The sequence below is a fragment of the Desmodus rotundus genome, chromosome 2 (assembly GCF_022682495.2).
Source record: "Desmodus rotundus isolate HL8 chromosome 2, HLdesRot8A.1, whole genome shotgun sequence".
Taxonomy (NCBI): Eukaryota; Metazoa; Chordata; class Mammalia; order Chiroptera; family Phyllostomidae; genus Desmodus; species Desmodus rotundus.
Genome location: NC_071388.1, coordinates 44,846,725 through 44,865,956, shown reverse-complemented (window position 1 = coordinate 44,865,956; position 19,232 = coordinate 44,846,725). Strand labels below are relative to the sequence as shown.

At 36.7% G+C, this 19,232-nt stretch overlaps 1 protein-coding gene across 3 annotated transcripts in view; it reads right to left on the bottom strand.

Annotated features, from left to right (window-relative positions):
* Positions 1-3,137: 3,137 nt before the first annotated feature.
* The window catches only part of LOC112305173 (kininogen-2), a 36,651-nt gene continuing 20,556 nt past the window's right edge, over positions 3,138-19,232 (bottom strand). Inside the window, exons 6-11 of one of the 3 annotated variants that reach the window (XM_024560883.4) lie at positions 16,829-16,913; positions 15,807-15,967; positions 7,017-7,124; positions 6,813-6,899; positions 5,330-5,407; positions 3,138-3,379 (exon numbers count right to left, since the gene is read on the bottom strand). In XM_024560883.4, coding sequence (XP_024416651.2) covers positions 3,299-3,379; positions 5,330-5,407; positions 6,813-6,899; positions 7,017-7,124; positions 15,807-15,967; positions 16,829-16,913 — 600 coding nt within the window. In that variant the 3' untranslated portion in view covers positions 3,138-3,298. Of the gene's footprint in view, positions 3,380-3,450; positions 5,408-6,812; positions 6,900-7,016; positions 7,125-15,806; positions 15,968-16,828; positions 16,914-19,232 lie in introns of those variants that run through there. The other 2 variants (XM_053918199.2, XM_045199110.3) reach the window with 2 other exon arrangements.

Below are 19,232 nucleotides of genomic sequence, written 5' to 3'. Positions count from 1 at the left end.
GGCACTGGAGCCCTGGGCAGAGGTGCCTGGTATGAGGCTGGGACTCCAAGCTCCCAAGATATTTCTCCTGAATTTGTATCCCCCACATGTCAATGTGGGACCAGCCAATCTGCATCTGTGCCCCTCCTACCAGTCTGGATGTATGTGGTCTCTTTAATTCTGCAGTTGTCAGAGTTTTATTCAACCCAATTTCTGATGGTTCTGATTGATGGTTGTTCTATATCTTAGTTGTAATTTTGATGTGGTTGTGTGAACAGGTGACCCATGTTTACCTAGGCCACCATCTTAACCAGAAATCTATACTCTCCATTCTTATTGCAACAACCTTAGTGTGTATAAAACTTAGTTATCTGTCTGTCTGTCTACACATACATCTGTCAATCAATCCATCTATCTCTGGTGAGTTTCATAATGATCTTATTTTTTAAAAAATTGAAACAGAATAATGTGGACCACTGCAAAATTGGATAACTAAGATTAAAAGGAAACAGACTAGGCATAAATCAATTGTACCACCTTCAGACGTATTAGAATTGATGGAGAACTTTTGAAAAATTCTTATGCTCAGAACAATTCAAAAATATTTGGAATCACATGGTCTAGAGATTCCTAGGTAATTCTAATGTGCACCCAAGTTTGAGAACAATGGAATTGAAAATGAGATATTACAGGTCATTTGATATGAACTGATCACAACCTTTGAGACCTGTGTATAGCTTGCAAAGGCAAAAAGGGATGTATGTATGCTGTGTTAAGTACATCTCATTTTCTGGCAAAATATTTTTCCCAGAGTTAAGTTTTAAAAGAAATATATATATGTCCTAGTAATGCAGAAGTAGATACCTCTGATGAATGCTTGCCATGTGCTGTGCATTGCCAGTTAAATGAATTATCTCTTCTAAGTCTCACAACACACCTATGATGTGAGCATATTGTTAGTCTAATATTTCAGGAAACTGGGATTTTGATAAACTACATAAATTTCTAGCTTTTGAATTCAGGCTGTCTAACTGCACAACCCAGGTTCTCAGCAACTTTAGTGCACTGTCTCCAATGTGAGTACTGGGCAACACCGCCAGCTAAGGTGTTGAAAACCCAGAATGTGGTGGTCAACTGGAGATTCTTCTAGAATAAAAGCTGAAGGTAAATAATTTAACAAAAGCATTTTTGCAAGGCATTTAGATAATATTTTGCTTTCTAATCATGTAATTTATGATAGGTGGAGACATTGAAACTTCTAGAAGAATGGGTAGTTATCATACCTACTGGATTCCCTCAAGTCTTCCCCTAGGAGCCTTGGGGAGGTCTGGCCTCTCCCACAGAGCACCAGCAAGGGCTTGGGAGGGTATGGGGTGAAGCATGAGTATAGGACAGACTGGGATGAGGCTTAGAAGCAGAAAATGGAAGAAGGGGTAAAAAGCCAGGAAGGGCTTCCTGCTAGAGATGCTAGGCCTACACAACATGAGGAATGTGGGTTGGGCTGACAAGAGGAACTTCTGCACTGAAGAAAAGCACAAATGGATGAAGCTGTATGGTTTCAGAGCCAAGGTCAGAAACACGGGTGTGCCTTTCAGCTTGGGAGTGAGAAGAGCATGCAGATACTTAAAGAGTGAGAGGTAGGTGCTGGGTCATAGGGAACTTGTGCTTATTTTATCTGGGAAAGGTCTAAAGTGGGAATACTTCGTCTTGTTGAGTAAAGTGAGAATTGTAGGCTTTCTATACCGGCTCTGAGTGGTCGTTCTTCTGTTAAAATACCTGGACCATTGCCTTGAGACCAGTCTCATCTCACTCTAATCAATGCTCCCCAGCAGCTTCAGAGTGATGGCTTTTATACCCTCTGTTAGCACGTCTTAGCTCAAGAACTGTAACAGGCTCTCTACTGCCTACTACAAATCCATATTCCCAATTGGACTTCATTTCATCTTTCCAAGTTCGTCCCTCCACAACTTCCACACTCATCAGCTCTGCTTACTGCTCCACAAATGATCATGGTGTGGATCCAATCTGGTCCTCCTGCTTTAGTCCTGACTTCCCAATGTGACTGTGAGTCCCTTGAGGGAAAGGACTTATGTCTTTAATACTTATTTCTCTTCTTTTCAGTGCCTAGTGCTAAGTATACAGTAAATGGCCAATGCTGGTGTTTGGCTCAGTTACAGTTTACCCTGAACATGCTCAGAACAGCACCAGCCACAATGAGATGTTTGTTAAGGGTTGTTGTATTGAGATACTGATCATCTCAGATTCAGAAATGCATTTTTTTGTAATGACAACATTGATAATAATGCCTCATGATAATGTGGTGCAATGAAGTTTCAAGGTTCTGAGTTGGAATGCCAGCCCTCTCACCTATCAACTGCGTGACCTTGAGGAGGGCACTGTGACCTACAGTTTCCTCATTGTAGAAGGGTGATCATGGGGACCTAGAGTGGTTGTGAGGACCAAGTCACACACGGAACAGAAATTGTCTAGCCCTGTCTAAAAGGGCTTTGTAGGCATTCAGTAAGTGTGTTTTATTACAGGAATTTAAAAACTCTATCACTTTTATCCCATTAGATTTCTATTTTCTCCTTTATTCAGACCAGAAAAATAACTTTAAATTTCTTTAAACTTTCTTGAGGCTAGATATTTTTGATAATGAAAAATTGGTAGACATCATATTAACAAAGATGTTTTTCTTTTTGGTAATTATCTAGATCATAAAAAAAATACTAAAAGACAAATTACTGTTACTATTATAATTTTTAATTGTATTCTTTATTACCATTTAGTCGCCTTATACTCCCTTCCCCATCACAATCACCACACTGTTGTAGATATGCATGAGTCCTTTTTCTTTTTTCCCCAATCCCTCCACCCCCATCCTCTCCCCTAACCACGGCTGTCACCCTGCTCTCTGTGAGTCTTATGTCTATTTTGCTTGTTAATTCAGTTTGTTCATTGGATTCCACATATAAGTAAAATCATATGGTATTTTTCTTTCTCTGATGGGCTTATTTCACTTAGCATAATATTCAACACAAATTACTCTTAACTTTGGGCTGGGAATCAGAGGGAGAAAGAAGGGCAATTGAGAGATTCCTTAGATTTGCTTCAGGATGGGTGTGGCTGAAAGCAGACTACTGTGAATTAACCAGGAGTTAGAACATCAAGACCAAACTTTATTTCATCCAGAAACAGAGTGATTAAGTGGCATTCTTCTCAACTGCATTCTTTCCCACCTTCTTGTCCTTCCATGCAGGACTGCTGACAGGTTGGTTGTTGGGGCTAGTGTGCCAGCCATGGAGATTCTGCCCACTGGTCAGGAGACCTCACTCTGGGATGTTGGTCCTGTCCCTGCCTTCTGAGGTCGGCCCTTGTACTCGCAATGACTTAGTTGCTTCTGTAATTATAGTAAAATTCTGTTAATCTGATGTTATCATTCACTAAGAGAAGAGTGAAGCACGAGTTGACAAAATAAGACTTTTTCCTGGCATCACTGGTTCTTTATTGAAAAGTACAGATAACATTTGAAATGAAATAAAAACTCAGAGGCTGAAATCATCATCCCATAAATTGAAGTAGCAGTGACACATGCATCCACAGGCAACTATAGTTGATTAAAGCCCAATCTTGTTTCCCCAGGCAAAACAGCAAGGGTTATCAAATACGTGCCTCCCTCACATTACAGATATTAAACACACTGTGCTTTTCTGAAAAAATCAGTGCTTTCCAGTGTTGTAGAAAAAAAATGATGCGATGGTAGAGTGAGGGTGGAGAGGCAATTCCTGCCAAAATTTCTGAACAAACATTGCATCACATCTCATGGTGTTCCCTTGGCAATTATTAAAAAAGATTTCCTTCACAAGCATGCCTCTATCTTACTTCCTCTGCTTTCCTTTCTTTTCATTCAGTGCACAGCTGCTAAAAACTAAGGAGTACTCAAACTAGCCTGAGCAACAAATAAACACACAGAACATTTCTATTTGACAGCCATGTTGCAAAGAGTAGTTAATGAGGTAACAGAAATTATTGGCTTATGAGAAACACTCTCAATCAGAAAGAGAATTATCAAAATAACTTTGTCAAGTTGGGAGTGCCTATTTGGTAAAGGCACTTTCCATTTTGGAAACAAGAAGTCAATTAGTTTACGTCTCCCTTTCTTGCTTGTTCCCCCTTGACTTCTACTGGTTTTTATTATTAGTTTGCCCCTATTCAGAAGGTCAGCATTCCGTCTCTTGACTTTCCTTTACTTCACAGGTGTTCAGGAATCAGACACCACAGTTTATTCAAAATGGGAAGAATCTTTGTATGAAGAGCAATATCATTCTAATGTACACATTTGTTATTAGAAAAGTAAACTGCAGTAAGCCACAAGGCACATTTGGTTGCCCGTTTTCTGTGTTAGTTAAGAACACTTGAGAGGAAGACTCAGAAAGGGTTTAGAATTCTGCACACAGTTTTATGTTGTCCATAGGAACTGATGGTGTCCCCATCGGGTGTCTCACCACTTCTCTCTAGGCTGTTCTGAAGCTTCATGGTTTTGGGTGTGTTATAATGGGGTATTTGGACAATGGGGAAGGGGGATGGTGAAGTGTTAAAGAAACCCCCATGGCTGCATACATTAATAAAGAGCATCAGAGAGATTGAAATCATGAACGTCTTTTGTTTCCATAGTTGGATTCATTCCATTAAGTGGCTTCCAGGGGCGTCCAGGACATTTGGGGGAGCTTGTTTCTGGAAAATCAGGTATCAGGTTAAATGAAAGGCTATTTGGCTCTATCTGGATTTCAGGGATCCAAGCATCATCAGTGGATGTGGGAGTTGGTGGTGTAGTAGTCATTGGAGCTACAATGAGATCTAAGTCCTGAAAGCCAGAAAAGGTAACTGCTACACCTGGTTGGGCTGGGGGAGGGAAGGCTGTTGGCCTTCTTGTCTTTTCATGTGTCTGTACAGATGTAGTACTATCTTCAGAAGAACTTTCCCAATGCATTGCTTCCCCATCATTGTTCTTCCCATTCTTTTTACCTTTATTTTTATGTTTCCCATGGCCATGACCATGCTCATGTTTATGTCCATGGCCAAGGCCATGCCTCCCTTGGTATTCAGTATTATAGTCACGTTCTGGTTGGTGTGCATGACCATGGCCATGTTGCTGTTGATGTCCATGGCCAAGACCATGTTCCCTTTGGTGACCATGGCCTTGGTCATGATCATGTTTATGGCCAAGGCCAAGGCCATGTTTAATTTTCTTTTCATGGCCCCAGCCACGTTCCTGCATGGGTCCTTGTTCTTTTTCTGAATCCTGCTCTTCATCTTGTACAGGTGCCATGGAAGTGTAGGGTGGACTTACAGTTGTTACTTCCTTTGTTTCCTCCACTTGTACTGATCGGAAAGGTGAAAAACCTGGAGGTCTTCTCAGCATTAAGTTCTAAACAAGAAATATTAAGATGAATGCATTATTGTGAAGCCACACTGTCAATGAAGTAAGAGGGGACTCCGGCCTGGCAATGCTATCTTGGTTTACAATGCAGCAAGTCTTTAAGTGCTATTTTAATAGTGCAGAAAAGATAAGAATGTATATTTTTCTTTTCACTGATTTTATACTTTGTAGATATTGATTATTATTCTTAATAATAATAATCTACTAATGGAGAGTTTTTTTCTTCTTTTGGAATAATTGGGGGTTTGAACCACATAATCTCTAGGATTCCTTCTAGGCCTATGTCTATGTAAAGCCATGGCACATTATTTATTAATCGATACTATTTCTATTAGCAAAATTACTGCTTTTATTTACAAAGACTCGAAGTGGCTTTAAGAATTAAACATACATGAAGCACATATCCACAATCACCTTGTTGTCTGAAACACATTACGACGTGTTCACGAGCTTGAAATGCAGGCTTTGTATCATGTTTGTGTTAGACTATATACATATCTACGCTTGGCAAAAACCTAAATCAGAAAAAAGGGAGAAGAGGTAACTTGCATGGGAGATATGGATTACTTCTTCCTGCACTTTCACTGCTAGCGGGAACTCGATGGCTGGAGGCAGTGTTCAGTGGTGCAAAGACCATGTTCTTTAGAGTCAAACAAGCCAGACCCTAGGTATCGGCATCATGTGAACGTGGAGGCTCTGATTTGACCTAGACTTGCATCTGAGGGCCACTAGCTTCACTTTTCTCATCCCTAAGAAAGGAATACCAACAGCGTATTCCTGAGGAGAAAACTATGTGTGATGTCCTCAGTGCAGTGCCTGGGTCAGAGGATGCACTTGACAATGGTATTATTCACTCTAGGATCTCAGCAGCTTGGTAATTTCTAATGTCTCATTCTTCACAATGGGAAAAGAATTACCTCCCAACACTCTCTTGAGAACTACAAAAGATGTTGGAAACTAATGCCTCTCACACTTGAAGGTGGGTGTGCACCCCCTGGGGATCATGTTAAAATGCAGGTGTGGATTCAGTAGATGTGGAGCAGGGTCAGAGATGTGCACTTCTCCCAAGTTCCTTGGGTGCAGGCAGATGCCAAAGGAGCATCTCAGGCACACCTTGAAGCTGCATAGCTAGTGTCGGCTTTCCTCCGCAGGGGCTGCACTTCACTAAGAGAGAGCCTGCTGAAGCATGGGGCACTGACAGTGTGCGGGGAGTGATTAAGAAGACTGCTGTTTTCCTTTCTGGCCATAAAAATGAGAGCTCAGCACAGATATGCCGCATTTCTCCCCATTTAAAAATTGTCCCCAAATATTTAAATAATGGTTAATTTTTACCCCATATAGAGCTTTTCAGAATATCAAAATTTACCCAAACTGACTATAATTAGAAGCATACCTTTTGTAGTGGTCGACACTTGACAGTAGATTCAGTTTTTTTCAACCATGGTACCTCATAAACTGTAGCAGTGCAGCTTAGAATTTCCTATCCATGAAAACGAAAGTCAAAATTGAGAACAGTGCTATTCATGAATCACTTAAACACATTTAAAACATCAAGTAGATATTCAGGGAATAAGTAGAGAGTTGCACTACTACGCACTCCAAATAAATTGATCTCACAATCTTCAGTCAACTCTTTATCACTCTCCTTGGAACACGTGGTTTCCCTGGCCATGAACTCAATAGAATATTTTAATCCAGACACCACCTGGAAAATAAATTAGCAGAAAATAGCTGCTTAATTAATATTATATAATAAATCATTTGTTTTTACTCTAAGGGATCTTAGGGGAGAATATTAAAATTTTAATTACACACTGACCAATTGAGAGTTATACTGAAAAAGCACAAATGTCTGACAACTAAACTTTTAGTTTGTATGAGTGTGTGAAATATTTGGCTGTTGGTTGGTCTTGTTTCCTTTTCTACATGGGAAGAGAAAAAGCAGGCTATAATCTTTATTTTTGTACCTTTCTGAGTTTTATTGTTCAATAGCTAAAAAATTCATTAGTCATTCAAGAGCTCAAGTTGTAACTGAATCTATGAAGTATAGGATCAAAAATTTAAACATTTTCTTTAAGTCCGCCTTACTGTCCTGCCAAGTCTTGAATGAGAGAAATATTGAGCTAGTGTCACTACAGAAATTATGTGGGTTAACTTATGTGTTTAGAAAAGTTGTTCTGATTTTGCAGTTTGCTTCTCTTAATTTTCTTTACATTAAGAAGCCATTTCAATCTCTAGCAATGGTTTTAATCATTATACAGTGCTGTCTCCACAATTGCCATTTTGTGGCCCAATTAATTTTTTTCTAGAATAGTCACATTTTATTTATTAAAAAAATTAAGCTCATGCTTTTTAAACAATGTTTTTCATTTCATTTTAGTTTTTTAAACTCATGTTTTTAAAAATACTTTGAGGTCAACAATGTCACAAATGTAGTTTTTAAAAAGTCATTCTAAAATGCCACATCATATATCTCTTACAATGAAAATGTATACTTGGTAAAAATGACTTTAAATTATATGTTTAAAAGTTAGTTGATATGGTCCACTTTCTAGACCAAGTTATTCAGTACTTAATTCTAGAATTAAATGTGTGTGTATGTGTTTGTAGTATTATATCCTTATCTACAGAATTCATCAGTATATCTTGACCTGGAGATACGACCATTATTAAAAAAAAATCACAGGGGGAGGTATAATCTCATTTTAAAAGCAAACCGCAGCAATCTACCTCATCTCTTGGTGTTTTTTAAAAGCACGGAGAAAATGTGGTGAGAAGAACAGAGGAGCAAGAGAACAGTCACAGGAAGAACTAAACTCCCCTCTTCTACCTTTTCTGGAATTGTTTTGCTAGGTAAGCCTAGTTAAGTTTTTAATAAAAATTTCATAATTAACTTTTCAAACTCCAGTTGTATGTGTATAAATGAGGAGAAAGATCTAGGAGAGTTTTAGAGTTTAAATTTTTGTGATCATAAGTTTTCTTACTCATTTCAGAATATACCTTAATCTAATTTTTTAAAGAACAATGTTGACCAAGGTAATGTTGCCTAAGAAACTTGACAATATATGATACAAGCCACAACTGATGGTTCAACTCTATTCATCATACAGAAGATGAAATTAAATGGACATAAATCTTCTGTTCTAGGGCCTCAAGATCACATCTATACTGCCATTATTATCAGGCATCATTCTTTTTTTATTATATTTTTTAAATTTACAATTTATCCCACTTACAACCCCCTGTCCCCTGCAATCACTGCACTGTTGTCCATGTCCATGAGTCCTGTTTCCTTTTTGCTCAATCCTTCCACCCTCAAATCCCCCATAGCTGTCAGCCTGCTCTCTATCTATGAGTCTGTCTCTATTTTTTTGTTGTTAGTTCAGATTGTTCATTAGATTCCACATATGAGTGAAATAATATGGCATTTGTCTTTCTCTGACTGGCTTATTCCACTTAGCTTAATGTTCTCCAGGTCCATCCATGCTGTTGCAGAGGGCAAAATTTTCTTCTTTTTCACAGCCAAGTAGTATTCCATTGTGTAAATGTCCCATAGTTGTTTTATCCACTCATCTACTGATGGACACTTGGGCTGCTTCCATATCTTGGTGATTGTAAATAACGTTGCAATGAACATGTGGGTGCCTATGTTCTTTTGAATTAATGTTTTGGGTTTCTTTGGAAAAATGCCCAGAAGTGGGATCACTGGGTCTAAAGGCAGATCCATTTTTTTTTTCTGAAGTATCTCCATACTGCTTTCCACAGTGGCTGCACCAATTTATATTCCCACTAACAGAGCAAAAGGGTTTCCCTTTTTCTACATCCTTGCCAACTCTTGATATTTGTTGACTTATTGAAGATAGCCATTCTGATCTGTGTGAGGTGATATCTCATTGTGGTCTTAATTTGCATTTCTCTGATGATTAGTGATATTGAGAATCTTTTCATATGTCAATTGACCATCTGTAGGTCCTCTTTGGAGACGTGCCTATCAAGGTCCTTTGCCCATTTTTTAATTGGATTGTTTGGTTTTTTGGTGTTCAGTTTTGTATGTTCTTCATAAATTTTACATATTAACACCTTATTAGATGTATCAGCGAATACATTCTCTCATTTTGTAAGTTGTGTTTTTATTTTGTTGGTGTCTGTTGCTGTGAAATATCTTTTTCGTTTGATATAGCCCCATTTGTTTATGTTTTCTTTTGTTTCCCTTACCTGGGGAGATATATCAGATAAAATATTGCTATAAGCAATGTCCAAGATTTTACTGCCTGTGTTTTCTTGCAGGATTTTTATAGTTTCTGGTCTAATATTTAAGTCTTTAATCCATTTTGAATTTATTCTTGTGTGGCATAATAAGGTGGTCTGATATCATTTTTCTGCATGTATCTGTCCAATTTTCTTAACACCATTTATTGAATAAACTGTCTTTAGACCATTATGTATGCTTGCTTCCTCTGTCAAATATTAATTGACTATAAAGGTGTGGGTTTATTTCTGGACTCTTTATTCTGTTCCATTGATCTCTGTGTCTGTCTTTATGCCAGTACCATTCTGTTTTGATTACTATGGCCTTATAGTATAGTTTGATGTTAGGTAGTGTGATTCCTCCAACTTTGTTCTTTCTCAGGATTGTTATTGCTTGGCAAGGCCTTCTATGGTTTCATATAAATTTTTGAAGTATTTGTTTTACTTCTGTGAAATACATCATTGGTATTTGGTAGGTATTGCATTGAATCTATAGATCACTTTTGGTAGCACAGACATGTGAGTGATGTTTAGAGATGTTAATTCTTCCTATGCATGGACACGGTATGTGCTTCCACTTATTTGTATATTTTTCAATTTCTTTCTTCAGTGCCTTATAATTTTCCAATTATATGTCTTTTACATCCTTGGTTGAGTTTATTCCTAGGTATTTTATTCTTTCTGAAGCAATCGTGAATGGTATTGTTTTCTTGATTTCCCTTTCTGATAGTTCATTATTGGCATATAAAAACGTAACTGATTTCTGGATATTAATTTTGTATCCTGCTACTTTTCTGAATTCATTTATCAGTTCTAGTAGTTTCTTGGTGGAATCTTTAGGGTTCTCTGTGTACAATATCATGTCCTCTGCATATAAAGACAGTTTTACTTCTTTCTTTCCAATTTGGATGCATTTTATTTTTTCTTGTCTGGTTGCTATGGCTAGCACTTCCAGTATTATGTTGAATAAGAGAGGTAAAAGTGGACATCCCTGTCTCATTCCCAGTCTTAAGGGGAACACTCACAGATTTTTCCATTGAGTATGATGCTGACAGTGGGTTTGTCATATACGGCCTCAGTTGCATTTGCGTATGTACCCTCTATTTCCACTTTGCTAAGAGTTTTTATCCGAATGGGTGCTGGATTTTATCAAATGCTTTTTCTGCATCAGCTGATATGATTATCTGGTTTAATCCTTCATTTTGTTTATGCAGTGTATCACATTTATTGATTTGTGAATGTTGTACCAACATTGCATTTCTGGAATAAATCCCACTTGATGATGGTGTATGATCTTTCTAATGTATTACTATTTTTGGTTTGCTAATATTTGTTGAGGATTTGTTCATCAGGGATGTTGGCCTATAACTTCTTTTTTTTTAATGTAGTGTCTTTATCTGGTTTTGGGACTAGGATAACGCTGGACTCATAAAATGAGCTGGGGAATCTTCACTCCTCTTGAATATTTTGGAATAGTTTGAGATGGAGAGGTGTCAGTTTTTCTTAGAATGTTTGGTAAAATTCACCTGTGAAGCCATCTGGCCCAGGGCTTTTGTTTTATGGGAGGGTTTTTTTGTGTTTTTTTGTTTTTTTGGGTTTTTTACTGCTTCAATTTCACTAGATGTGATCTGTCTATTTAAATTCTTTGATTCTTCCTGATTTAGTTTTGGAAAATTGTATGTTTCTAGGAATTTATCCATTTCATCCAGGTTTTCCAATTTTTTGGCATATAATTATTCATAACATGTTCTTACAATCCTTTGTATTTCTTGGTGTCAGTTGTTATTTCTCCTCTTGGATTTCTGGTTTTATTTATTTGGGTCCTTTTTTTCTTGATGAGTCTGGTTAAAGGTTTGTCAATCTTGTTTATCTTTTCAAAGAACCATATCTTGGTTTCATTGACCTTTAGTACCATTTTTTTTTAGACTCTATTTCATTTATTTCTGCTCTGATCTTTATTATTTCCTTCCTTCTACCCACTTTGGACTTTATTCATTGTTCTTTTTCATGTTCCTTGAAGTGTGAAGTTAGATTGTTTATTTGAACTTTTCCTTGTTTCTTGAGATAGGCCTATAATGCTATGAATTTCCCTCTTAGGATTGCTTTCCCTGTGTTCCACAGATTTTGGGTTGTTGTGTTCTCATTTTCATTTGTTTAAATGTATCTTTTGATTTCTTCCTTGATCTTGTTGTTGACCTATTCATTGTTTAATAACATGTTATTTAGCTTCCATGTCTTTGTGTATTTTTTCAGTTTTCTTCTTGTGATTGATTTCTAGTTTCATAGCATTGTGGTCAGAGAAGATGTTTGATATGACTTCAATCTTTTTAAATTTATCGAGACTTATTTTGTGTCCTAGCACGTGATCTATCCTAGAAAACACTTCATGTACACTTAAAATATATGTATATTCTGCTGTTTTGAGGTGAATATATATCAATTAAATCCATTTGATCTAGTGTGTTGTCATTTAAGGCTTCTGTCTCCTTGTTGATTTTCTTTTTTAAAAAATTTTTAATTAATTAACTAATTAATTAATTATTTTATTGTTGTTCAAGTACAGTTGTCTGCCTTTTCCCCCCACCACACCCTTCACCCCAGCCAACCCTACCTCCCTCCCCTGATTCCACCCCCCTTTGGTTTTGTCCCAGTGTCCTTCATAGTTGTTCCTGAAAATTCTTCCCCTTCCCCCCCCATTATCCCCTCCCACCTCCCCTCTGGTTATTGTCATTTCGTCCTTATTGATTTTCTGTCTGGAAGATCTATCCATTGAAGTCATTGGGGTGTTAAAATCCCCAACTATGACACTGTTTCTCTCAATCCCTCCCTTTATGTCCACCAAGATTTGCCTTACATATTTAGGTACTCCTATGTTGGGTGCATAAAGGTTTACTAGGGATATATACTCTTGTTAGATTGTTCCCTTTATCCTTATTTAGTGTCCTTCTTTCTCTCTTACTATAGCCTTTGTTTTAAAGTCTATTTTGTTGGAGATAAGTATTGCTATACCAGCTTTTTTCTTTTCTATTTATATGAAATATCTTTTTCCATTCCCTTACTTTTAGTCTGTGTGTATCTTTCAAACTGAGGTGAGTCTCTTGGAGACAGCATATATATGGGTCTTGTTTTCTTATCCATTCAGCTACTGTACGTCTTTGGGTTAGAGCATTTAAGCCATTTATATTTAAGGTAATTATTGGTAGATATGTATTTATTGTCTTTTATTTTTTAACTATTGCCATTAATATTAGGTGTCATTCTCATCAGAAGTCTTCCCTGCTTAAGCCCTCCTGCTGAAGTGTTGTTTTTAAAATAGAGAATACCATATAGCAAAATAAATTCTAAATGCGTTATAAATTTAAATTAAAGAAACTCTAAAGATATAAATGAAAATTCATAAGATCTTAGGATGAGGAAGGTCTTTCTTAGGTGATAAGCACAAGAAGAAAATCTAAAGGAAGACAAAATATCTAAATTTTCTACATAAAAAATGAACATTGATTCTCAAAAATCATAGCAAATAAAGTAAAAAGACAGCAGGGAAAATATGGTATAGGATTAATATTCTTATGCCTATCAAGCCAAACACTAAAAAAGAACAAAAGACATGAACAGGTATTTCAGAAAAAAGTTAAAATGGTCATTAAGTGTGAAAAAAATGTTTACCTTCATTAATAAGCAAAGATATGCACATTAAAAAATGCAACAGTATTTTAAATCTTTCATATATTGGCAAAGGTGAAAACCAGCAGTGATACTTGGTATTGTTCATGTGTGGGAAGCATTCGGCCTCAATCACAGTTGGTAGGAATAGAACTCAGATCAAGAATTCGAATGTTTTATACCCAGGAGGTGTGAATTTAAATTGCATAATTGCAACTGGTTTGGTGATTTGCAAAAGTCTTCAACATGTACATAAGCCTTGATATTTTCTAGTACTTTGTAAAGGAAAAGAATTCTGAATGTGTACACAGGCTCTTGAACCGATCCTGAGCCTGAGCCTGACCCTGATTCATCTGAGCAAAGACAGGGAAGAATATGGGCAACAGGGAGGACAGTGGCAGTAGAGGCAGGGCAAAATAGATGGCCTAAGACAGAAATTGTAATCATTCACATGTGCAAAGAGGATATTTAAGAAATATTTGGTATATGAAATATGAAACAAACTTGAAATGCACATGCATTCAAATAGGACTAAATATGCAAAGCCAAAGAAAGGCTAAATCTGTAAAATAAATCTTTAGTAATTTGGCAAATTGATGATTTGGAGATTGGCTTTTGGCAAATTCATCTGATGGTAAATGGATTTCCAGTAGCTTGGCTGCTCCCACCTGGGCTTCCTTGAATGACCATGTCAGAAGAGCCAAATTGTTCTCTTTAAATTCAAAAGTCAGTAAAACTGTTATAAGTCATTTTGAGATTCTTAAAATATTCCAGATTGATTAGGTAAATTAAGGAATATCAGTTCCTTTCAATTCACAGCATTACCTGTTGTTTTCCCCTGGCATCCTCAGCATGAACACACATACACACAAAGAGACATACATGCTAGAACGTTGATTAGCTAATTTACAGAGAACTCTAAGTACTAAGAGGACTAGACAGGCATGTCCTAACAGCAAACCCCTGACATACAATGTATGACAGAGTACTAGACTGTTCCTGCATCATGAAGAATAAAGGAATTTCACAAGAAAGCAGGAAGAGGAAGTGAGAAGACAAGCCAACAAACCCAAGAGTAGCATCATTGGTGTACCCTGTGAGTAAGCCTACCGTGGGTCATGTGCCTGTGAAATGAGGGAGAAAAGGTTGTGTTGTCCAGGACAGGAGTAAGTGCCTGAGCAGGAGAGAGATCAAAGTGTCAGTCTTGATTTATTTTAATAAGATTTGCTTAGGGTTTTTTCCCAGTAGTAAAACTAATACAGGACATTAGAGGATGAAATTAAACAGCCCATTGTGCCCTTACTTAAAGCCATCACTGTGGCCAGCTGGAGGCATTTGTGTCTTTTCAGCAGTGTTTTCTGTACTTTTTTATAACACAATTGACAACAGAATGTACATTCAATTGATGGCCTTTTTGTTTTCATTGCATATTTTACACAAGCAATTTACCACATCAAGAACTCCTCACAAAGATGCTTTATAACTGCTGCTTGATATTCTTTCTATATTATTAATCAATTGATGGTTTATAAGTTTTTCTTTTATAGTTAGTGCTGCAACAAATGTCATTGTCTATAAAAACTCTATTTTAGATTTCTAGAAATTCAATTACTGAGCCAAAAGTATGAACTATTTTAAGAGGAGGCTTTTTTATTCTTCAGATCATAAAGCATGTTTGTTACCTCTAAGAGTGTGGTTCTATTTTGATTACTTTTCTTTAGCTTATCATTAGGAAGGCCAGTTTTGAGGTTTATAATAGGAATCTGCCCATGAATAGATGAGCCATATGCTGTTGGAGTTGGAAGCAGTTTGGACTTTTCTCATCCAGCCACTCAATTCACACGTGGGGCCACAGAGACTGAGTGAGTCTGAATGACTGCCCGGGGTTACCTAGGATATGAGGGGTAGGTACTGTGGTAGAACTGGGTCTCTGGACCCCCAGACTGGGACTCTTCTTATCCTCCATTAACAGAGCATGGAAGGAAAGACAACTCCTTAGAGGGTATATTTGTGGGCCAGAAGGCCACCCAGACAGGGGGCAAATGACACAGAGGTGTGAGTGTGAAGAGTGTGGGTGATTATAGACTGAGTGATGTGACTGAGTCCAAGGCCCTGAATGATGCTGCAGTAAGAGATGAGACTGGAAAGGCAGAGAATAAGTCCTGCTTTTTATAGCCCTACATTTTATTAATTATATAATAGTTGCTAGAATTTATATAACTCTTTAGAGTTTGGAAAGATAATGTATTGACATAGATTATCTTACTTGATCCTCACCCCTGTCCTTTACAGACAGAAAATGAAAAGAATGTTCTCAAGACTTGTCCAAGATCACATATCAAGCATGCAGAGAGGTTGGGACTTGAAATTCAAATTCCTTTCACCAGGTATACTGTTTCCCACCCCAGAGCCTAGATCAGTAAGCAATTTGCACACAGACTATGATATCACTGTTTTTGCAGGAAAATTTACAGACCTGTGTTGTTGCTCTCTTCACAGTGTCAATCTTGAAATAGAAAGTTCCATTATTCTCTGCATTAAGCTTTGCAATGGAATGTTTCAGAGGCTCCTTTAGGTGTGGGCTGTCAACAGGTATCTCGCTGGGGCAGCCTAGGCAACGTGGGCTAAAATCCTTCCCTGAAAGAATCAGGTTTTAAGTCAGCATGTGACTGAAGGTGCAGTCTAGCTCAGTACCTCTCCTGCTCATGGCCCAGCGTGCATTTGCAGAGGGCCATGCAGCAACCCAAAGCCCAGTAGCGAGTGGGTGGAGGTTGTCTTTCTCACCTTCCCCTTACTGCCTCTCCTCTTGTCCTCTCCTCAGAGTCAAGTGTATTTAGGGGAACTTTCATTTGGTTGGTGTTAGTTTGTGACTCAATCAACATGCTTCATTTTTTCTAAGTTTTTGCATTTTTGATAGAAAGTGTAAAAAGCAATGCTAAATGTAAAAGGAATGAATATCTAGTGGGAAAATTTTAAGTCCTATGATTCTAGTGACCAGGCAGCTTCAGCAATATTTCTCATCATGGAATTTAAGCAAGTTTTTCCAAGTAGGAGAAAAGCCAACACTTGGTATAAGAAATACTATCTTGACCATAAACTCTCACTATTTCCCTTTTCCCACATTATAACATGCAGGAGGAAATAGTCTTTAATTGAAAGGATTTTGTTTTGAGTGGTTAAACATGTGATACTGTTTCCCCAATTTATAGCACCTGACACAGAGACATCTTATACACAAGGAAGACCAGATGACATTGTATTGGGAGCCCAGCTTTGCCCACAGAACATAAATCTTTCTTCTGTCACCATATTCCCTTCTGACACTTCCAGAGCAGTCTCAACTGCATCTGCTACAGCACAGCCGTGCAGAGGTCTGTTGACCATATAAGCTTTGTGTCATATCGTGGGGCCCAAAGCACAATGTGTACGAAAAGACCTAGCCAGTTGTCTGGGATTAACATGTACTAAACTAGAGCACAAACACGTATTATCCCATACCTGGATGAAGATTACACTCCTGTGAGAAGGAAGCAATTCTCAGCTGAAGATCCATGAGTGCATGATCTGTACATTCACCAGTATCCTAGATGTTAATATAAGTACATAAGTTTAAAACATTTTTAAGAACCTTTAAAGTAAACAATTAGTAAAACTAAATATAGGATGTCAACTTTACATAGAAAACAAAACAAAACATGATCCAATTGCTAAATAGAGTGTAAGAAACAATTAGGTATTAGCATCAACAACAATAAGCACATATACACAAATACATAGAAACATGAAATAAGGTGACAAGAATACCTAATATAGACATAATAATCACATAATTGTTTGGGTAATTTTTTTAAGTGTGGACCTCAGTTATGTTAAAAACAAAATTAATGTACTACATATTCAAGAATAATATCTTTTAATATAAAAGACAAAGGAAGATTAACATAATAGATGAGCAAAGCTATATGAGGCAAGTATAAACAAAGAAGAAGCTAGAGTATTATTAATATTGGACAAAGTAAACTCTCAGGTATCAAAAAATTCATAATGGTAATAAAAAATTTATTTTAATACAAGATACAGTAAGATATAATCTAGAAGCATGAAGTCAAAATACATAAGGCAAAAATTAGATGTATGAATAGAAATAGATTAAAATAAGGATGGTGGGGAAATTTAATATACAACTATAAATCTAAGGCAGACCAAAGGGATAAAAAATGAATAAGGTCATAGAAGACTGGAGTAACATAATAATTTATTTAAGCGATATTTTCATATGATACATATGATTTAAATGATATTTTTATAAGCATGATACAGATTTTTAAAAATAGCTTTTACATTATTTTACAAGAAAGTGTCAATAAGTTTTCAAATCCAAACAATATAGGTCATGTTCTTTGACCTGGAAACCAAAAAGAAAAAAATCTTTAAAAATTAATGTTTAAATAAGTAAACAAAAGCTAACTACTTGGAAACCTAAACTCACCTGGCTAAATAGGGTCTTCCTTAAATGAGGAAAAATATTTAAAAAAATAAAAATAAAAATAAAAATTTTGCAAAATGTTGCCAGAGCAGCATTTAGAGTTTAAATCATCATTTTACATGCTTTCAAAATTTAAAAAGAGAGAGGCTAAACTAAAATAAAATTTAATTTAATTTAAAAGAAGAAATAGGCAAAACGTGAATAAAATAACCTCACATCTGGGTAATTATCTGAAGAAGTTAGAAAAAGGGAAAAAATAATAGCTTTAAGCACAGCAGAAAGGAAGAAACAATAAAGCAAAACTAATAAACTAGAAAACAGAAAGCACTGGCATTATTAAATGAATATAAATGATTATTCTCAGGTAAGAAAAAACTCAAATACAAAAAGGCAACATGGCAAACTTTACAGTGAAGTATAACAATATAAGAGAATATTTCTGAACAAGTGTATGCTAATTTAAATCCCTCCAGAATGGATACTTTTTTGAAAATCTATAAGTAACCAACACTGATTTAAAGACAAGAAAAAAATTCTAAACCAAAACCATAAACAGTGCAATTAAGAAATAGGCAAAGGACCTTAATAGGCACTTCTCCAAAGAGGACATACAGATAGATGTCCAATAGACATATGAAAAGATGCTCAACATCACTAATCATCAGAGAAATGCAAATTAAAACCACAATGAGATATCACCTCATGCCTGTCAGAGTGGCTATCTTCAACAAATCAACAAATATCAAGTGTTGGCAAGGATGTGAAGAAAAGGGAACCCTTGTGCACAGTAGGTGGGAGTGCAGACTGGTGCAGCCACTGTGGAAAGCAGTATGGAGATACCTCAAAAAATTAAAAATGGAAGTGCCTTATGACCCAGTGATTCCACTTCTAGGAATTTATTTGAAGAAACTCAAAACACTAATTAAAAAGAATATAAGCACCCGTATGTTCATTGCAGTATTATTTACAATAGCCAAGATTTGGAAGCAGCCCAAGCATCCATCAGTAGATGAGTGGACAAAACAGCTATAGTACATTTCATAATGGAATAGTACTCAGCCATAAAATTGAAGAAAATCTTACCCTTAGCAACAGCATGTATGGACCTGGAGAATATTATGCTAAGTGAAATAAGCCAGTCAAAGAAAGACAAATACCATATTATTTCACTCATGTGTGGAATCTAATGAACAAACTGAACAAGTCAAACAGAGACAGATTCATAGATACAGTGCAGGGTGAGAGCTCTGGGGAGGGATTGCAAGTGGGAGTAGTGGAAGAATTGACCAAAAAAGAAAAAAGAGAGAAGGAACTCATAGAAGACTTCTGGTCAGGATGGCAGTGTAGGTAGACATAGCTCACCTTTTCACGCAAACACATCAAAATTGCAGCTAAAATATTGAACAACCAACACTC